The sequence below is a fragment of the Lissotriton helveticus genome, chromosome 6, assembly GCF_964261635.1.
Source record: "Lissotriton helveticus chromosome 6, aLisHel1.1, whole genome shotgun sequence".
NCBI lineage: Eukaryota > Metazoa > Chordata > Amphibia > Caudata > Salamandridae > Lissotriton > Lissotriton helveticus.
In genome coordinates, this window is record NC_136067.1 from 1,547,294,332 (window position 1) to 1,547,313,473 (window position 19,142).

Below are 19,142 nucleotides of genomic sequence, written 5' to 3' on the forward strand. Positions count from 1 at the left end.
CCTGCAATCATTCACACCCCCTCGGCAAATCCTAAAAAACATTAGGGCGTGAACGTAGCGTTATGATGTCAGACGTGGCCGAGTAGCTAGTTGTGAGTTCCTTGTTTACCTACAGCATGCAGGAAGGGAGAGCGAGGGCACCTACAGTAGCTATGGGCATAGAAAGGGGACAGCGATACACAAAGTTGCTGAACTGTACGCCATGAGAGAGGAAACCATGTTGAAATTATCAGTTAGTATTGTAATAAAACTAGGCAAATGAGAAGATGCACACGCAAGTATTTTTCCTGAAGGCATAACATATTATTTACCCTGTACTATTACGAAAACTTCAAATAATAAGGAATTCACAAATTATCTAAATATTTCTAGGACAATGTTAACATTAAAGCTTTGTTCCTCTGAAACCCACATTTTCCTTGTAGATGTTTCTGGAAGGCATGTGGTAGCTTCTCGGCGGATCTTATCTGTTTTGTATGTACAGCGGTCTGGACTGACAGTCCGAAATGGCTACCGAAGTTGCGCTACCGGACTACCACTGCGGATAGTCCTTCCTTTGTTTTTTGGAAGCTGAGAGCGGGCGCAGTGACAGTGGGCAGAGAGGGGAGGGCAGCCAGGGAGCTGCACACAGTCACAGCACAGGAGGCAGCGTCTAAGTGCAGGTGTGTGTTCCCTCACCCACAGCACCTGCAGCCCCTCGGGGGCGCCTCCTGCCCCAAGTCACCTTCTCCTTGCGGAATGTTCTCCAGGAGGAACCATGGAGACCTCAAGAAATCTACACAGAAAGTTCTGGACCCGAAGAAGGACGTCTTGACCCGCCTGAAGCACCTGCGAGCCGTTCTGGGTAAGAGAGTGAGGGGGTGGGGAGAGGAGACACTCGGAGAGAAGGTGCAAGGTAGGGTCTGTTGTCACTCCTGGCAAAGCACATCACCATTGTTAGTATTTTAACCTGAAAACGCACTTTGTCAAGCATAACATCCCCAGACTTTTCACGGCAGTTCAGCGCTGCTGGAACAATGCACCACGTAGAAGAAGTGAAGGATTGCTGTACTTGTACGCGAAGCCTCACACAGAAACAAGACGTTAGGTAAATCGGCCCAGGTAAGAAGTGTACATGTTGTGCAATAAAAAAAGTACAGCAGACCTCCTGAAAAGCGCGTGCACAATCTAATCAAAAGAACGAGTAGCTTCAACACTTCTGTAAAATATAGTATGCATGGTTCTTTGAGAAGTCCCAGTACAGAGAGGAGACACATTAAAATGAGGCTAGCCATGCAGCGTAGTTTTGTCGCTACCACGTTAAAAGTATAATAGCTCATAGAGAGTTAAACGGGGATGTCTGTTAAAAAAGAGTGGCAGGCAGGTAAGCCTGTCGAAAATGACAGTCTGACCTTTACACGTCTACCAACTATTCGGAGAGGTTACGAGCACTATTTCCTACATCAGGTCCTTTGGGACGTGCTGGGACTTATTCCAGTCAAATAAAGCATAAAGGTAGTCGATGCCTGTCTGGAACCACCCATTTAAATAGTATTGTTGTTGTAAATTAGCGTTATTTGCTACTCACTTTGAATACACATCCCTCCGCTTGCCGTTTCCCTGCTAATCCTTCAACCGCAGGAGTACAAGGAGACACCTCTGATCTTGTGGCCCTTGTAGATTATCAATAGCCTCAGAAAATGTCATCCGAGTCCCCCTCCTATCTTCTCTTCATGCCTTAGTAGTGGATACACACGCACTTAGTTCCCCTGCCACCCCAAGCACACTTCGGTCACTTCCTGGCTTTCCTTGTCTTTTATCACCTGCCTGCTATCGTAAATTAAGTTCAAGTCCGCCTGTCACAGTCCTTTAAGTTGTCTCCCGAGAAGTGCGAGTAACGACTTCTCTGGGCTGACAACTGCCATTTCTCTTACACTTACACTTAAAAGCACATTCTGCCGACCTGCCGGAGCGTACGTTTTTCTCTCACTCTCGAGCAGTGGTCTCATGGTTTTAGAAAACCTGTCAGTATTAAACATATAAAAGCAATATGACCCTTCGTTGGGAGTACTTTGCCTAGCCTGAGATCTCTGCTTAGAAGCGCAGAAAGGAAATAAAGTACGTACTTGTGTTTTGCATTTAAAATGAGGAACTAGAGCATGTTTTGTGCACTGAAGAGTTTCTTTCATCCCCATCTTAACTAGTTTGAGCTTCTGTTAGTTGGAACATATGCATGTGGGTTGACATGGGATGTTTACCGCCATGTCCTTACTAGTCCCCCAGTTTAATTGAATGACCTAACTTTGGGCTACTACTCTGTCTTTAGTTTCATAATGCTATGAAAACAGTCAGTTCCAGGACTTTTTGTTTTCTGTTGTTTGATTTGTATCTACTCCCTCTTGAATTATGCTTTGATGCTTAATTTACTCTTTCTTAAAGACATTCCTTATTCTAATTTGTGTACCCAAAGCCCTAATGCAAGTCTTGCCTCGTAGCTCATTGTTTTAGTACCACACCTCTGCTATAACCCACTAGCCTCATCTGATATCATGAGTTTTTTTCAATTATTGAATAATCCGTTTGATACATTTTTGAGAGAATGCAGATCCTGCTCTGCTGGTGCATAAGGTTCAATTTAAGGGTGGAGCAGTGAGGCCTTATGTTTAGGTGGTGGAGTGAAGGGCCATAAATGAGAAAATCACATTTACAGCTTTAAAATGGCAATTCAGTTATTTGAATTCTACATGCATTAATGTGTTTGGTGTACGGATCCAAATTTCCTAGCATGACAGTTGGTGAGGTTTATATCTTGGTATGATCTTATGAATTGCCTATTTGCCTTGTCCCCAGTTGTGTCACACATGTGTTTTGGAAAGGTTCCATGGACAGCTCAGTGAGTCCGTGTATCATGTCAGCGAATTCCCATAGCTTATATCATTTGTATGCCAGTATTGCATGTTATTGACTTGGTGACTGGTATGGCAGATGGACGTATTGTAACAGTGTAGCTTTTTAATAATCACTTAACTATTTAACGATGACCTGGTTTTCTTTAAAAGGTCACTTTGTGACAAGTTGGTTGCTTGCCCCAGGCTTGACATAATGTTGCTTAATGAACCTAGTGTGAAGAAGGGATATATATCCCGTAGCAATGCTGCGGGCCACATCTAGCAAGAAACCTCATTGCTGTTATTCCGTCTGATTGTAATTTGGGGGCAGCTCAACACAGTGTAATTAAAACAACCAGGGAGTGGTGCAGAAGAAAAATGTTGGCCACAATGCTGCATTAGCATGCAGTCAACCTTTGGGTTTTATGATGTCTGTGTGCTGGAAAAAAGCTCTGGAACACGCTTACCATGTGAATTTCTGAGGACAGAGTGCTGTGCTTACTTATGAATGTTGGCAGTGTCCATCATCTGCACTTGCTCATTTCATGAGCTCAATTGAGCATTGAGGAACCATGGAAGGCGCCACAGCACAGACGTTCAGTTAGGTGCTGCTGCAGCAAACCTTCTAGCTGTCGGGCTGATTTGTGATTTTTTTTCTCCTTATATGACAATCTGCTTCTTTTCCCAAGTGACTGACTGCTGAGTCACCTAACGTTATCATGGGTGGGATTTTCAATACTGTCCCTGCATAGTCATTCTGTGCTTTATTTAAAGTTTGCATCCAATATTTTTATTCTGTGCTTCTCTAGTAAACACTTGAAATATGTATCTACACTTACTTTTTTTCCTCGCTTCTCCAAGTGAGCCGCCTTTGCTTTGAGGACAGGGAAATAACATATTTGAAAATGACAGAGACTCTGAATAAGTTCTACTTCTGAGCAGTGCAGCAGAAGGCACGTTCGTCAATGTATTGGTATTGGAGGGATAGCATATCAATATATAAATATTGCATCTAGCGGTGGGTGCCAGGGAGTGATGATCAAAGAGGTGTGCTGTGAATCTTTAAAAAATATTTTAAAATCACTGTGCTGTATTTGAATATTGTTGTGGAAAGGCAAAAAATCGACACAGAGCTATAGAAGTGCTGCGAAACTACAGACCAGTAGGGTATCCAGACTGTGAGAACGTGCTTAATTTTGTGGCTACACGGACATTGTGGAGCAATTTAGACAGTTGATATTTCAGCTTGTGGTAAAGAAAATGCAGGGTAGGCTGTTGTCACGTAAACATCCTTTCTTGCAGAGAGCCATTGTCATAATGAAATTGGTACAAACAAAAAGGATAGATTTATTTAGGTGTAGAGGAAAAGCAAAGATGAGTGGTTTAGAACAACACAATTGTAACGGGAGTTAAGAAGTTGCAAGATAAAAGAGGAAAGGGTGGTTGAGGCAAACTAGACAAAAGGATGTGATAGCAATTTTCATGGGGCTGATTCATATATTTGTTTTGATTTTGGTAAATAAATTAAATTAGAAAAGAGAAAGTAAGGGTCGTTTTGCATGAATGTTTAAGGGTGGAAAAAAGTGAATTACAGTGACAATGGTGAAGACATGGGGGCCCATTACGATGGCGGGCAGAAAAAAGTCTGACCGCCGCCGCCGTAAAGGTGAATGGGACTGACCGCCAGAGGTGCGGCGGTCCCGCCGTGCCCATTAGGATGCGGCCGCCACCCTGGTTGTATCATCCCGCACATTTAACATTGTGGCGGGTGGTGCAGTAAGCAGCACCCGCCACAAGGTTAAATGTGCATGTTGTGCATTGGCATGCTCAACGTGACAGGCACCGCGCGGTGCCTGCCACCTTGTGCGTGCCACCTTGTGCATGCCTATGTAGGGGGGTACCAAAGGTACCCCCCAAGTGCAGCTCCTCAACCCCCCAACCCCGGGAGCCCGCAACGGGCCCCCAAAGCAATTCCTGCATGCCTTTCCATGGCGGCATCGCCGCCATGGAAAGGCCTTCTCCGCCAGGTATCCTAATATGGATGGCGGTGTCTTCCAGCACCGCCACCATATAAGGCCAGAGTTCTGCCCGGCAGGCAATCGGAACAATTGCCTGCCAGCGGAAATGTGGCGGACGGTCTTTCCGTCCGCCGCTGTAACCCCCGCCATTGTAATATGGCGGTTGGTAAATGGAGGGTGGGGGGAATGATGTCGGGCGGATCGCCACCGCCGGTCGGGCAGTGGAGATCCGCCCGATATCATAATGGACCCCAAAGTGGTTATCCATCGAACTTCTTAAACATAAGTCTTCATCCCTGGGTCAAAAGCACGTAGCCACTTCACAACATAACAATAACTCATCAGTAAACGTGGACTCAGAGCTACTTAGCAATGAAAATATTCCCTTAATTTTTCAAGATAGATCTCCAACAACATATATCAATGAGATAACCAACGATACCAATATATTTGAGTCACCTTCTGTATCTAACTCCCTCATAGAGTTAGACGTAGTTTCACAGACAAAATAAATGCCTCACTTCCTTTATTTAACTCACTAGTAGAGATGGAAGTAGTCTTAGAGACGCATTCCCCGATAGCAGTTAGTGCACAAAAAGAAAACACACATAGTAAAAGGCATCAAGGAGTCCAACGATCACCACCAAAAAAAAGAAGGAAGAAGGGAGGGGACAGAAAAGGGGGTAAATGCTTAAAAACACCATTACCATCAGCGGATTTAACGAAAGAGGCAGCAAAGGTCTCACTGAAGGATGTACCTACAGGCCCCACAGCAACAACAACAACCTTGCTCCCAGAAGGCTTGTCCTTAAAAGGGATAATGGAGGCCCTGGAAGCCCTCTTAAAATCTCTTTTGTTACCGCTCATGGAGAGAGTCAAAAGGCTGGGTGACCAAATGAACCAAATATTGGCAGCTTCCAATTCCAATGAAGAGGTCCAAAAACAAACTAAACCCCAGGTAAACCGGCCATTAATTAAACACCCAACTCAGACAACAATTAGGCCCCAAGTGGACCACCCCATACCCAAACCAGTGATTCACCAGACTACTCCTTCTAGACCGGTGGCGCCTCAACAGCAAAATAGAGAGAAAACTAAATTAGGTTCCTCAAAACTCCCCATTATTAAAACTACAGCTCCAACTAAGGCACCTAAAACGTATACAGCAAAACCTAGTAGCAGGAATGACGTAGATTTACCCCCAGAAGCATCTAACTACATCATCATTCTGACTGGAGTCCCGGTGGTGGCAGAAGGAGCTATAGAAACTTACACTACCCTTAAAAATAAAGTCATTCATTGGCTACGTAATAACAGACCTCTCCCACCACACTTAAATGGAGACATAATATCTGTTAGACGGTGTAACTGGGTGGGTCCTCGACCAAAAGATATTGAGGGGGATGTGGTGCTAATTAATTTTAGGGACCATAGAGTTATAACGCACATTAGTGATTGGTTCCCAGGGAGAGGTGATGGCAGTGTCTCATCCCGTAATCTGAGCTATTTCTATCCTGAAGCTCTGATGACCCCTCTAAACTTTCCATCAACCCTGAGTGGATACCATCCTCTGCAAATTCCCTATCATAATTCCCAACTCACAGCGTTAAGATACTGAGCAAACAGTTTTCCCCCCTTTTTCCCACACCAACGTTCTAATAGGTTCATCCATTCTTCTGTTAATAGACACCACTCCATAAATTCAGATTGGCGTTGGAATATCCCATTACATAACCCATTTGATCCCCTCTCTGGTTTGGATGAAAATGAATGACTGACGCTGCCTGACCTTCAACTAGGATGTACCCATGAGCAACCGAGCAAATGTAAAAGATCCAATGAAGCCATCATTTCTACACTTATCCCCACTAGCAGGCCATCTGAGCCCCTACAAGTAACTTTGAGGGATTACTTCCTATTACAACCAGATTTGTCTTCAAGCTTAGGGGCTGGCCCTGAGCTTTTGAACTCTACTAAAATGGGAAATACTGTGTTAAACTCATGTCACTATGATGCGAAAAATGATTGCTCTGTGGGGTGTAACTTACCACACAACAGTTCTGCTATCTCGATTACACCTGGTGAGCTTATCCTTGGAAAATTTTCTACTCGGTTTTCCAAGCAAGTTGAAACTAATTTAGTGGGGGATGTTGGGAACCATGACACTGTCTTATCTCCCAAACCATGTTCTATTATTAATGGTGAAAAAAAGGGGTTGTTTCCATGAAACCTACACAAACAACTGATTCCTCCCCCCCACTTAGTTCTTAATTGGAACGTGGCAGGCCTTGCAATTAAAACTGGCTTCCAACCATGGTTGGAATTAGTGAATAACTACACCATCCTATGTTTCCAGGAAACATGGGCATTAAATCCTGTCCATCTTCTTGGGTTTCAGACCCTCCATTCACCAGCCTTAGCAAGTAATCAGGGAAGAAATGGGGTGGTTTATCTGTGTATGTTAGTATTTCTAGTGGACTCACTGTTTTGAAACATATTCCCACTGATTTTTATCAGGTTGTCGTGATTAGATGGGGTAACTCACTTAATCTGATTCTAATACATTTCTATAATAATGTGGCTTTAGAAAATTTATCACGAATTATAGATGAATTGAGTCACACAATTATCACCCTAAAGAATCCGAAGGCGGGGAGTGTGTCCTTGCTTGGCTGGGTGATTTTAATTGCAATATTTGCCAGCATGGCCCGAAGGGAATTTGCGGCCTTGGTTCCCTTTTGGATGATACTCCGAATCATTTTACTCACTCTAAAACAGGGGTAATTAAAAAAAAAAGTCTTTTATTTTAATTTGTCATACATTAACGATTTATGCTCACCTTCCGTACCGTTTCAGCCAACGTTTCATGGGAGGGGTTCCAACACTATGATAGATTTTACGCTCTTCGCCAAAACACACGCCCATTTACTGTCATCATGGAAAACTTTGGATGATATCTATGGCGACAATTACGCAATTGCATTTACTATTAATAAGCCCTCACATAAGCAGGTATCTAGAGATAACTGCCCCACCTATCAACAACCTATTTCCGTCGGGCGCACCAATGGTTACACCCTTAAATGGGATAAGGTTGATCCTGTGGGGCTCCTTGATAAACTATTTATGGCAAGAAAGGAACAGATTGACATTTGTTTATCTCCATCAGAAGACCCTCTAAAAATCTTGGACTCTTTTTCAAGGATACAAGCATCGTTAAAACACCTACTCTCCCGCCAGTTCAAGTCAGGCCCTTATAAACCCAAAAGGTGGTTTGATAAGAACTGCACATCTGCGTTAAAATCCCTAAAAAAGGCCTTACATGCCACGCCCAGATCTCCATGCGAAGTTCGTTAGGCCAGACATCAGTATCGCTCTGCAATTAAGATTAGGGAGAAAACCTTGAAACATGAGGCTTGGCAAGCATTAATATCTTCGTCTGAAAATAGGGATCCAACTGCCTTCTGGAAGGCTGTAAATGCCCCCTTTGTCCGGAACAAAAATTTTGAGCTGATAGATATAGCTATTAATGGGGATACTTGGGTGGCCCATTTCCAAAATCTGTATGGTAATTCATCTTCCACCCATTTATCTCCCCCGGCTCTTACTACACCTTGCGACAACACTAGATCCTGCCTGAGAACCCTCCCGTTGGATATTGTTTTTGCTTGTGAGGAGGTCACTCTGGCCATAAGGGAGAGCCCTTCAGGCAAGGCACCGGGCCCGGATGCGATACCTATTGATATTTTTAAAGCTGAAATTGATTTCTGGGCCCCCCTATTAACCATCGTGATGAATTGTGCTAACTCCCACGGACTTATCGCAACGTGGTCAGAAGCGATAGTTGTTCCTATTTTTAAGAAGGGGGACAGGCATGATCCATCCTGCTATCGTCCGATTTCCCTTCTTGACGCCTTAATGAAGGTAGCCGGCCGCATTATTTTAAAGCGTGTGCAACAATGGACTGAGGATGCCAACATTTTATCGATTTTTCAGTATGGCTTTCGCCCTGGCATGGGAACGGTTGAGCAGAGCCTACATTTGTACTTTTTAATCTCCAAGTATACCCAAGCCAAGAAAGGGAACCTTTTTTATTTCTTTTATCGATTTGAGTTCAGCCTTCGATTGTGTTGATCATAATCAGTTATGGTCCACACTTGAGGACCTGGGTATCGAACCTTCAATCCTTAATTTCATCAAGGAATTATACAGGGACGCTGTTGCGAGGGTGCACTTTGGACAACGAGAGGAGTGCTCGTCAAGATTCTCCAACAAGAGGGGGGTGAGACAGGGGTGCATCTTAGCGCCCCTACTCTTCTCCCTCTATATTAACTCTATTGGCGACCACTTTAAAACTTTTCAATATGATTACCCCTTAGTCCAGGGCCATCCCGTCCCCATCCTTTTGTATGCGGACGACGCTGCCATCATCTCGCAAACCAGGCTGGGCCTACAGAGGGCTGTCTCAAAGTTTACACTTTTTATGAGGGAAAAGGGACTTAAGGTTAATATATCAAAAACCTTTTCCATGTCCTGTCGACATGGAATAAAGAAAGTACCTTGTCCCATTTTTATCGAGGGTAGAAGGATAGAGACTACAGATCAATTCTCCTATCTTGGGATTTCCTTTTTCAGGAAGTGCTCTTGGCACAAAGCAATTAAAGCTAGAAAATTAGCATTTTCTAGGGCGATTGGAGCTTTGCAGAATTTTGCGGCTAAAATTGGGGTAGACCCGTCAAGGAGTTGATTGTAATATGTTATGTTATGTTATGTTAATGGGTAACTTATATAGCGCACGGCTACTCCAAGGAGTGTCCCGGCGCTTTCTGACCCATTACTGAAAAAGAAGAAGGATAACAGACATAACAGTATTATTGATTAAAAAGCCACGTTTTCAGGGCCTTTCTAAAGGAAAACAAATTGGAAATGTGGCGGAGACCAACGGGAAGAGAGTTCCATAGTCTGGGGGCATGATGTTTAAAGGAACGTCCACCAATTCTGGCTTTCTTAATGGGAGGCACCATTGCCAAGCCAAGATTTTCTGACCGGAGAGATCTGGTGGGCTTGTAAAAGGAAAGCCGTTTCCTAATGTAAGAAGCCCCTACCAGATGGAGTGCCTTGTGGGCCAGTGTGAGGGCTTTGAATATGATTCGTTTTTTAATCGGAAGCCAGTGCAGGGAGACTAGCAACTCAGAAGCTCTGGCTTGCCGGGGTAGGCCGAAGATGGCTCTAGCCGCAGAGTTTTGCACAACCTGGAGTTTGTGCAAAAGATAATCCGGCAAGCCCAGGTAGAGGATGTTAGAATAGTCAAGCCTGGAACAAATCAGAGCTTGTACTGTCAGCTTCCTATGGGCAGCGGGGAGCATAGGAAGGAATTTACGAATCATTTTTAGCAGACCAAAACAGGTACCTGTGAGGCCTGTGATCTGCGTTTTCAAAGCAAGGGTGTTATCAATTTTAACCCCCAGGTTTTTTGCAACCGAAGAAGAGGAGGAAGGGGGGGACATGCTCGCTGGCCACCATTCCTGCCAGGGCGGCTCTGCCGGACATCCGAAGAAGAGCACCTCAGATTTATCAGGGTTGCATTTGAGGCTGCTTCGCTGAAACCAGTTGAAGACAGCCCCAAGGCAACCACGGATGCTCTCCCCGTCAAACTCCGTGCCCTTCTTGCAGGTGAAGAGTAGCTGGGTGTCGTCAGCGTATGATATGATCTGGGCACCCATTGACTCCGCCAGCGCCGCCAATGGAGTCATGAAGATGTTAAAAAGGGTCGGGCTCAGCACCGACCCTTGCGGGACACCGACATCCATGGGCGGAACTTCAGCAGAGTACGGGGGGGCCCAGACCACTTGACGGCGACCCGCTAGGAAAGATCTCAGCCAGCTCAACACCGTCCCTCTGAGACCGATCTCGTGAAGTCTTCTCAAGAGGGCCTCATGCGGGACGGTGTCGAAGGCCGCCGACAAGTCCAGCATCACCAGCATTGCTCTTCCGCCTGCGTCGAGGACTTCCTTGATGGCTTCGCTAACTTCCAAAAGAGCGGTCTCAGTACTCAGATTGGAGCGGAAGCCAGATTGGGTGGAGTGGAGTAACCCATGATCTTCAAGGAAGGAAGACAGCACAAGGTGAACGTGCTTCTCGACGATCTTAGCCAGGGTGGGTAGGAGAGATATGGGCCTATAGTTGGCATGTATCTCTGGATCGAGGCCTGTTTTTTTTAAAAGGGGAACAACCATAGCCTTCTTCCAGGCTGGTGGAACAGTGCCGCTGGACAGAGAAAGGTTGAGAATGGGGGAGATTATGGGATTCAGGGTCAAGGCATTCCTAGCTAAAAAGCTCGCCGGACAAGGATCAAGCGGGGAGCCAGATTTGATTTTGAGTAAAAGATCCAGAGAATTGGATTCCAGTAAGGGAGGAAACTCCGATAGAGTGGGGCAGGGGTCAGGGGATGAAGACATCAAATTAGATTCATACATTAAAGCAGTTGGAACAGCAGGTGGAAAGGATTCTTGAATCAATTTGATTTTAGTGTTAAAGAAAATGGCCATCTCCCTAACCCAGGGTTCAGAGAACTTGTGCTGGACTATGCTCGATTTAGGAGAGGTAAATTCTTTGACAATGGAAAAAATTTCTTTACTGGAGTTTGCCGCAGACTCAATTCTATCTGAAAAATAGTTTTTTTTGGCCTCGAGAATGTCAGAATGGTAGGATTTAATAGCTAGTTTATAAGCAAACTTAGTTTCTAGATCATAATGCTTCCGCCAGAGTCTTTCGGCTACCTTACAATTACGGCGTGCTAGAGCAAGTGATTTAGAAAACCAAGGGGCCGAACTACGCTTGACGGATGAAGAAGGGGTGGAGAGAGGCGCGAGATCATCAAGCCTATCCGTTAACCACTCATGGAAGGTTTCAAGGTCCCTCTCCAGATGGCCGGATTGGATACAGGGATAATCCTGGAGCGTTTGAGCCAGATTCTCAGGAGTAATTTTATGTAGGGGTCTTCTGGGATGTCTGTGGTGGTCTGAGTTAGTATAAGTAGTTTTACTTCTGCCCTGGATCAAAAAACTGATCAATGTGTGGTCAGACCAGAGAACAGGGGTGGGCTGGGACATAACAAGGGGAAAGGTGGAAAACACTTGATCAAGCGTGTGACCCTTGTTATGCGTTGCACTTGAGATGTGAGGAATTAGACCCAGAGGAGCAGTAATGTCCATGATTTTAGTCGCTTCACTGTCAGACTCGACGTCCATATGGATGTTAAAATCCCCTAACATTATGCAGTTTTCCACCTTCAAGCAGAGAGAAGTGATAACCGATTGAAGGTCCTCAAAGAAGGAACCCCGCAGACCCGGAGGTCTATAAACAAGAAGCCCAGTAAAAGATTGATGCGGGGAGAGTACAATGGAGAAGGCGAGGGATTCGCAGCCAGGAATGGACAGAGATGGAATTATTGAGCAGGCAAAAGATTTTAGGACTGCAAGTGCAACACCACCACCTTTTCCCACTGTCCTATCCTGTCTGTAAACAATATATTCTGGCGGGAAGGCTACCGCGATGTCTGGATTGGACGAATCGCAGAGCCATGTTTCTGTGAGCATGAGACAGAGTGGTTTCTCAGAGGTAAGTAGCTCAAATATGTCCAAGGCGTGCCTATGCAATGAACGGGTGTTAAGTAGTAAGCACTTAAACTGATTAGACAGGGATGGCCGGGAACCCTCAGAAGCCCGGTAAATGTTAGGATACCAACCGCAACCTGGGCAGCAGCATTTACCTTTAAAGCGGCCGGGGAACACATACCGACAAGTGGCGGTGTTAGGGTTAAATGAGAGCAGATCCTCAGCAGAGTACATACGCCTAAGTACAGAGCCTGCCGCTGTGCCGACCGCTGCCGTGTCGCGGACGGGCGCAGACGGGCAGGACTCTGGCACGACTCCGGCACGGATCCGGCGCGACCGCTGATCGCGTCCGCTGCGCGGAGTCATCCCTGCCCGTTTTTATGACGCTGAAATCGCGTCAGTAAGCCCAACCCTACCCAAGATGGCGGCCAAAAACCGGTGCTCTGCCCTCGGCGTCGATACTCAGCCGAGAGCAGGTCCGGTGCAAGAGGGGAGGGGGTGAGAGGGAGACTTGAAGCGCAACGAGCGCTGGGTGGTCCAAAGCACAAATGTACAATAAAAGTCCCACCTATTCAGCTCAGGTGAGGCGAAGTGCAAAATGCAAGATGCTGCAATTAAAATCAATAAAAACACAGAGGATAGGCAAGAGACCTCCCGGCTTCCGCCTCAGGAGGGGGAAAAGCGTGCAGAGTCAGAATTACCTGCACTCGCCCTCTCGTCCCTTTTATGACGCTGAAATCGCGTCAGTAAGCCCAACCCTACCCAAGATGGCGGCCAAAAACCGGTGCTCTGCCCTCGGCGTCGATACTCAGCCGAGAGCAGGTCCGGTGCAAGAGGGGAGGGGGTGAGAGGGAGACTTGAAGCGCAACGAGCGCTGGGTGGTCCAAAGCACAAATGTACAATAAAAGTCCCACCTATTCAGCTCAGGTGAGGCGAAGTGCAAAATGCAAGATGCTGCAATTAAAATCAATAAAAACACAGAGGATAGGCAAGAGACCTCCCGGCTTCCGCCTCAGGAGGGGGAAAAGCGTGCAGAGTCAGAATTACCTGCACTCGCCCTCTCGTCCCTTTTATGACGCTGAAATCGCGTCAGTAAGCCCAACCCTACCCAAGATGGCGGCCAAAAACCGGTGCTCTGCCCTCGGCGTCGATACTCAGCCGAGAGCAGGTCCGGTGCAAGAGGGGAGGGGGTGAGAGGGAGACTTGAAGCGCAACGAGCGCTGGGTGGTCCAAAGCACAAATGTACAATAAAAGTCCCACCTATTCAGCTCAGGTGAGGCGAAGTGCAAAATGCAAGATGCTGCAATTAAAATCAATAAAAACACAGAGGATAGGCAAGAGACCTCCCGGCTTCCGCCTCAGGAGGGGGAAAAGCGTGCAGAGTCAGAATTACCTGCACTCGCCCTCTCGTCCCTTTTATGACGCTGAAATCGCGTCAGTAAGCCCAACCCTACCCAAGATGGCGGCCAAAAACCGGTGCTCTGCCCTCGGCGTCGATACTCAGCCGAGAGCAGGTCCGGTGCAAGAGGGGAGGGGGTGAGAGGGAGACTTGAAGCGCAACGAGCGCTGGGTGGTCCAAAGCACAAATGTACAATAAAAGTCCCACCTATTCAGCTCAGGTGAGGCGAAGTGCAAAATGCAAGATGCTGCAATTAAAATCAATAAAAACACAGAGGATAGGCAAGAGACCTCCCGGCTTCCGCCTCAGGAGGGGGAAAAGCGTGCAGAGTCAGAATTACCTGCACTCGCCCTCTCGTCCCTTTTATGACGCTGAAATCGCGTCAGTAAGCCCAACCCTACCCAAGATGGCGGCCAAAAACCGGTGCTCTGCCCTCGGCGTCGATACTCAGCCGAGAGCAGGTCCGGTGCAAGAGGGGAGGGGGTGAGAGGGAGACTTGAAGCGCAACGAGCGCTGGGTGGTCCAAAGCACAAATGTACAATAAAAGTCCCACCTATTCAGCTCAGGTGAGGCGAAGTGCAAAATGCAAGATGCTGCAATTAAAATCAATAAAAACACAGAGGATAGGCAAGAGACCTCCCGGCTTCCGCCTCAGGAGGGGGAAAAGCGTGCAGAGTCAGAATATACAAGGCTAAATGTGTATCAACAGCCACCTATGGCTCTGGTATCTGGGGGATTGATACCTCAATTTCTATTCAACAATCAGAAAACTGCTTCCTCAGATACCTCCTGGGGGTCCCTAAATCCACAGCTAGTTATTTTGTACACATAGAACTGGGTCTTCCCTATATCTCCGATATTATAATGACTGAGCCTATTTTGCTATGGCACAAGTTGTGGCTAACTCCAGAGGTAGCCTTTAATCGCAACATAATATCTGATTGCCTAAACCTTGATGGTATAAGGCAAATTAAATGGCTGTCTTTTGTGGAAGCAATGTTGACCGAGATTGGCCACCCCGAGTTTTTTAAGAACCCATCTAGTATGGAAACGATGCCGAGGAAAGTCCTGCGTAAATTGGTCATGGACCATCTAGCGAATAAAAGATGGTCCATGGAAAAAATGAAAAAATCTGTGCTAGCTTATCAGCAAATTACTATAGAATAGGGACTGTAATTGTACCTTGCAAGTGACCTTAATTGTTACACTAGAATGCTTCTTGCAAGGTTTAGATTGGGATCTTTTTATCGTTTAACTACTTTCCCAGCATGTAATGACTGGTCGAGAGATTTACCGTTTTGCCCCTGTGATGATCTCGCCCCCCAAACTAATATGCACTGTATTTTATTTTGTAAATTTTATGAGGTTCCAAGAAAGATCCTACTTAAACCAATTCTTAAGGAGTGGGGCCTTCGGTCTTGTAGAAATGCTTTTCTTAGACTACAACGCCTAGAAAATATGGAAGTGGTCCACACCCTAGCTAAATTTTTGAAACTTTTGGTAAAGTTTAGGAACTCGATGTAACATATCATATGTACTTATCTATCTTAGAGCTTTTTAAACCCATTATATCTTAATGACTGTTTTATATTTATATTTTGTATTTTAAATGCACTCGCCACTTTGTGATAATACCCCTGTTTTTAAAATGTATGGTGTACCCATAATGGAAACATACTGGCATCTTGCGACTTATATTTGTTTCTAACAATGTATGCTTTTATGATATTACTTTGTATATCGAAATAAAGCTTTTTTGAATTTGAATTTGAATTTGACCCCAAAGTGTGGTGTTGTGCGTTTAAAATGGGCAGTAGGGAAGTGACAGCAGTGTTGATGGCAGGACAGACCTAAAAGTATTTTTCAGTAGAAAATAGAGTTTGATTGATTCAGGGTCAGTGTACACAATTGCTTCCATAGTTCTTTTTAATACGAAACGGGCAAATAGAAGTTTCAACCCCATGATCTTTTCCAGGGGAATGAGAGTGTAGTAAAACTAAACAACTTGGTGTATGTTATGGGTGATGACTGAGAGAAAATGCTTGTCCGAGTTAGGGCCCGAAATAGTTAAAGCGATTGTTGCTTAAGCAGTTATCTTATCAATTTAAAAGATGGGGTAACACACTTTTAATCAGTCTTTGAACTACAGTACACATCCTATGGAGACGTTAAGGAAATAAACAGCAAGCTGCAATAGAATTTTAGTTTTTAGACTCCATAGTACCTGTGTTCCTTGCAAATAAAATGAGGATTGCCTACTTAAAGCTTGATACGTAAAGGGACATGCTAGAGCTGTTTATTGAAAAAGGAGGTTTCCTATGATGGCTTGCATTGGCACTGTGCTCATTTATGTTTATATACACTGCATAGGTGGGCATAAACAGATTGTACCCAAGGAAAATCCTTTTCTAAACTTACTTGGAGTTTGCAGAGCGTAGCATATTGCCGTGGCTCCTTCTGAGAACGTGTTAAACTGACGACAGCCATCGTTTGTGTTTTGAACTTCCCTGAAGGTGACTTAACACCCCCCTCCCCCTACTCGTACGGCGAACCACAGCCATGATACTTTTGTTTGTTCGTACTGGGAACAAAGAGGAAGTTAAAAAGTGAACATGTGCTCTAGTGGTTGCAGCAGCACTTATTCCAAACATCTCTTCGAACTGTATTTATAATATCAAACCATATACAGGCTGAATTTTGCAACCAGTACCTACGGGTTGAGCACTCACTTCTGAGATCGGCTTTTATCAAGAAGATTGTGATTTTAATTCCAATAGGGCCATTCCAACTATTTATTACTTATTTGTATTTGAGCTTGAAAAGGTGCTTGGTGTCTTTGGTCACCATTAACAGTCTTTTCAAGAAAGGTCTTCATGGGAGAAGACCTGCATGGAATGTTACTATTGTTGATCATTACAAAATTAATCGTTTTGACGAACGAAAACTGTGAAGAGGCAGGCAGGTTGTCTCAGAATGTCTTGCAAATAAGCGTAGCATTAGGCTTCAATAATTTCCCTTTTTCTGCATTCATTTCAGTTCGTAATGTTGTACTCCGATCAATTTAGCTCACATATATCTGGTTTAAATTATTTATAGAACTCCGTGCATTTAGAGTATTCGGGCTTTTATATGAGAGGTCTGGCAGGACCAGTGCCAATCACCTCCAGAAAGAGTTGCTAAGTCAGTTGTGACCCAATGCAGGTTACAAGAGCTGTCACAAACTCTTCATACAAAATTCTCATTCCACATATGTATCATTGTCTGAGTGGCACATGTCTCAGCAGTTATTCCAATGTTTTCAATAAATCAAACGGACTAAGAATAGGAACATTAACTTTTCTTTGCTGTTCACCCCTTTACAAAATAACATCATTAATTGATTATTTGTATTTTGAAAATGGTTTACTAATGTAGCTTAGTACATAACGGAGAAAGGCCCAAGTTGACCTTCAGCTTATTTTGTCTTAGTCACGTGTATGGCTCTCACCAAGTCACCCTCTTGCTTGAATCATACAGCACTAATAGCGCGCCCAAGGTAGTTTTATTTCATTATAAATGTGCACGTTTCCCTGAGTCATTTGAACCCAACCTCTTTTGTGGCCTTTACAACATTGCTTTAACACAGCACTGTGTTCTTTAATAACCCTATAAACCAAGATTTCAGCTTGAAAGAATACCACATTAGGTTAGACATTGAATTGTCAACTTCACATGCACTGGAAAACACTTGCTGTTCATGGAAAGTCAAAAAGAAGTTTCATGAATTAAAATACTTCTTACGTTGTGATGAAGGCTGTCAGTTTGTTCAACTTCGGGTGAAGTCTAATTTGTTCATCAGAACTTTTCAAATCCAGTTTTTCAATAAAAACTTTGTCCCGTTAAAAAGCGAAAACATCACATTTCTGTGTGCAACAGGAAACGGTCAAAATCTACACTCCGATTTATACAAGGCTCAAGAACATCCACAAATGGCCGTCCACCTTTCCTGTAATGATCACAGGCAAAAGGTTCCACTATTTATATAAACCCATCTCACACCACCTTTTTTACCTCCTCCATTGCCACAAAAGGCCTCTTTCTCAACTTGTGATTGTACTAGAACTGTATGCTCTTTCACGTGAACATAACCGTTAAAAGTTGCCTACTCTGTCTCTGAAAACCTTAGCACAATTATTCGGAATGTCACCCTTACCACACGTCCATTAAAACACAGCACCTTTACCATGTAGTCTATACCACGCAGGTAAGTATGATGCTGGCCACTTAACAACGGGGAACTTGACCACGTAGGCAAGTTTTTATTTTTTAATGGCATACTATTATAAAGAACTAAATCAAAAATATACGTACGTCATTTAAAACTTGGGTTTTTGGTTTCATGGGTGTGTTTTTAGGAATGGTAAGGGGTAGTAAAGGGATTTTAGGTTCCAAGGGTAGGTGGGGTAAGGGTTATTACGTTTTATAGTTTCATGGATTGGTGTGGGTAAGTGTATTTAGATTTAAAGGGTGGGTGGGGATGGTAGGGGTAAAGAGAGGAAAAGGGGGTTTAGGGGCAGGTAGAGATAAAAGGTGGTAGATATTTTAGGGTTCAGGGGAGGATAGAAGTGAAGGGTTTTAAGGGTTAAGGGGAGGGTAGAGGTAAAAGGCTTTTAGTGTTTAGGGGATGGTAGAGGTAAAAGGTGGTAGGGTTTTTTTAGGACTCGGGGGAGGGTAGCAATAAAATGAGCTAAGGGGGTTATAGGGTTTAGAAGCAGGATGAGGCAAAGGGGATAAGGCCTGAAAAAACAAAAAGGTGGTTTGAGAGTAAACCCCCACACTTTAGTTTAACTGTATGCAGGTGCACAAGCGGTGCATCATGTCGAAGTGGTACGCAGTCTCTGCACCCATTGGAAGGTGGGTTGGGGGGCCCAGGGACGTTAAAGCCACCCCCTCACTCCAAGCAGGTGCAGTCCCTGACCGCACCCGCCTACAGTGGAAACTCTGTACCCCATTGAAATGGAGGTAGGGTTGCTGCCTGCATTGAAAGACTAACGGGTTGCTGCAAACTGCTAGTCTGCCTTTCACAAATCTGCTATTCAGAGTGCAGGCATAGGTTTGCTTCCGTACTCTGAATAGTGCATTCAGTGAAGTGGGATGCACTCTTCTGGTCTGCGCCCGGTGCAACCAGTTAAGGATACACCCTGACTCCAACTGAGACCAGACACCCCTACGTAAAATGGACCCAACTGTCCTGTTCTCATCC

At 44.8% G+C, this 19,142-nt stretch overlaps 1 protein-coding gene across 5 annotated transcripts in view; it reads left to right on the forward strand.

Annotated features, from left to right (window-relative positions):
* The first annotated feature begins 580 nt into the window (after window positions 1-580).
* RALGAPA2 (Ral GTPase activating protein catalytic subunit alpha 2) overlaps window positions 581-19,142 on the forward strand; it is a 1,907,250-nt gene continuing 1,888,688 nt past the window's right edge. For 4 of the 5 annotated variants that reach the window (XM_078649327.1, XM_078649328.1, XM_078649329.1 and 1 more), the window contains exon 1: window positions 598-844. In XM_078649327.1, the coding sequence (XP_078505453.1) occupies window positions 739-844 (106 nt within the window). In that variant the 5' untranslated portion in view covers window positions 598-738. Of the gene's footprint in view, window positions 845-19,142 lie in introns of all 5 variants that reach the window. The other variant, XM_078649331.1, reaches the window with a different exon arrangement.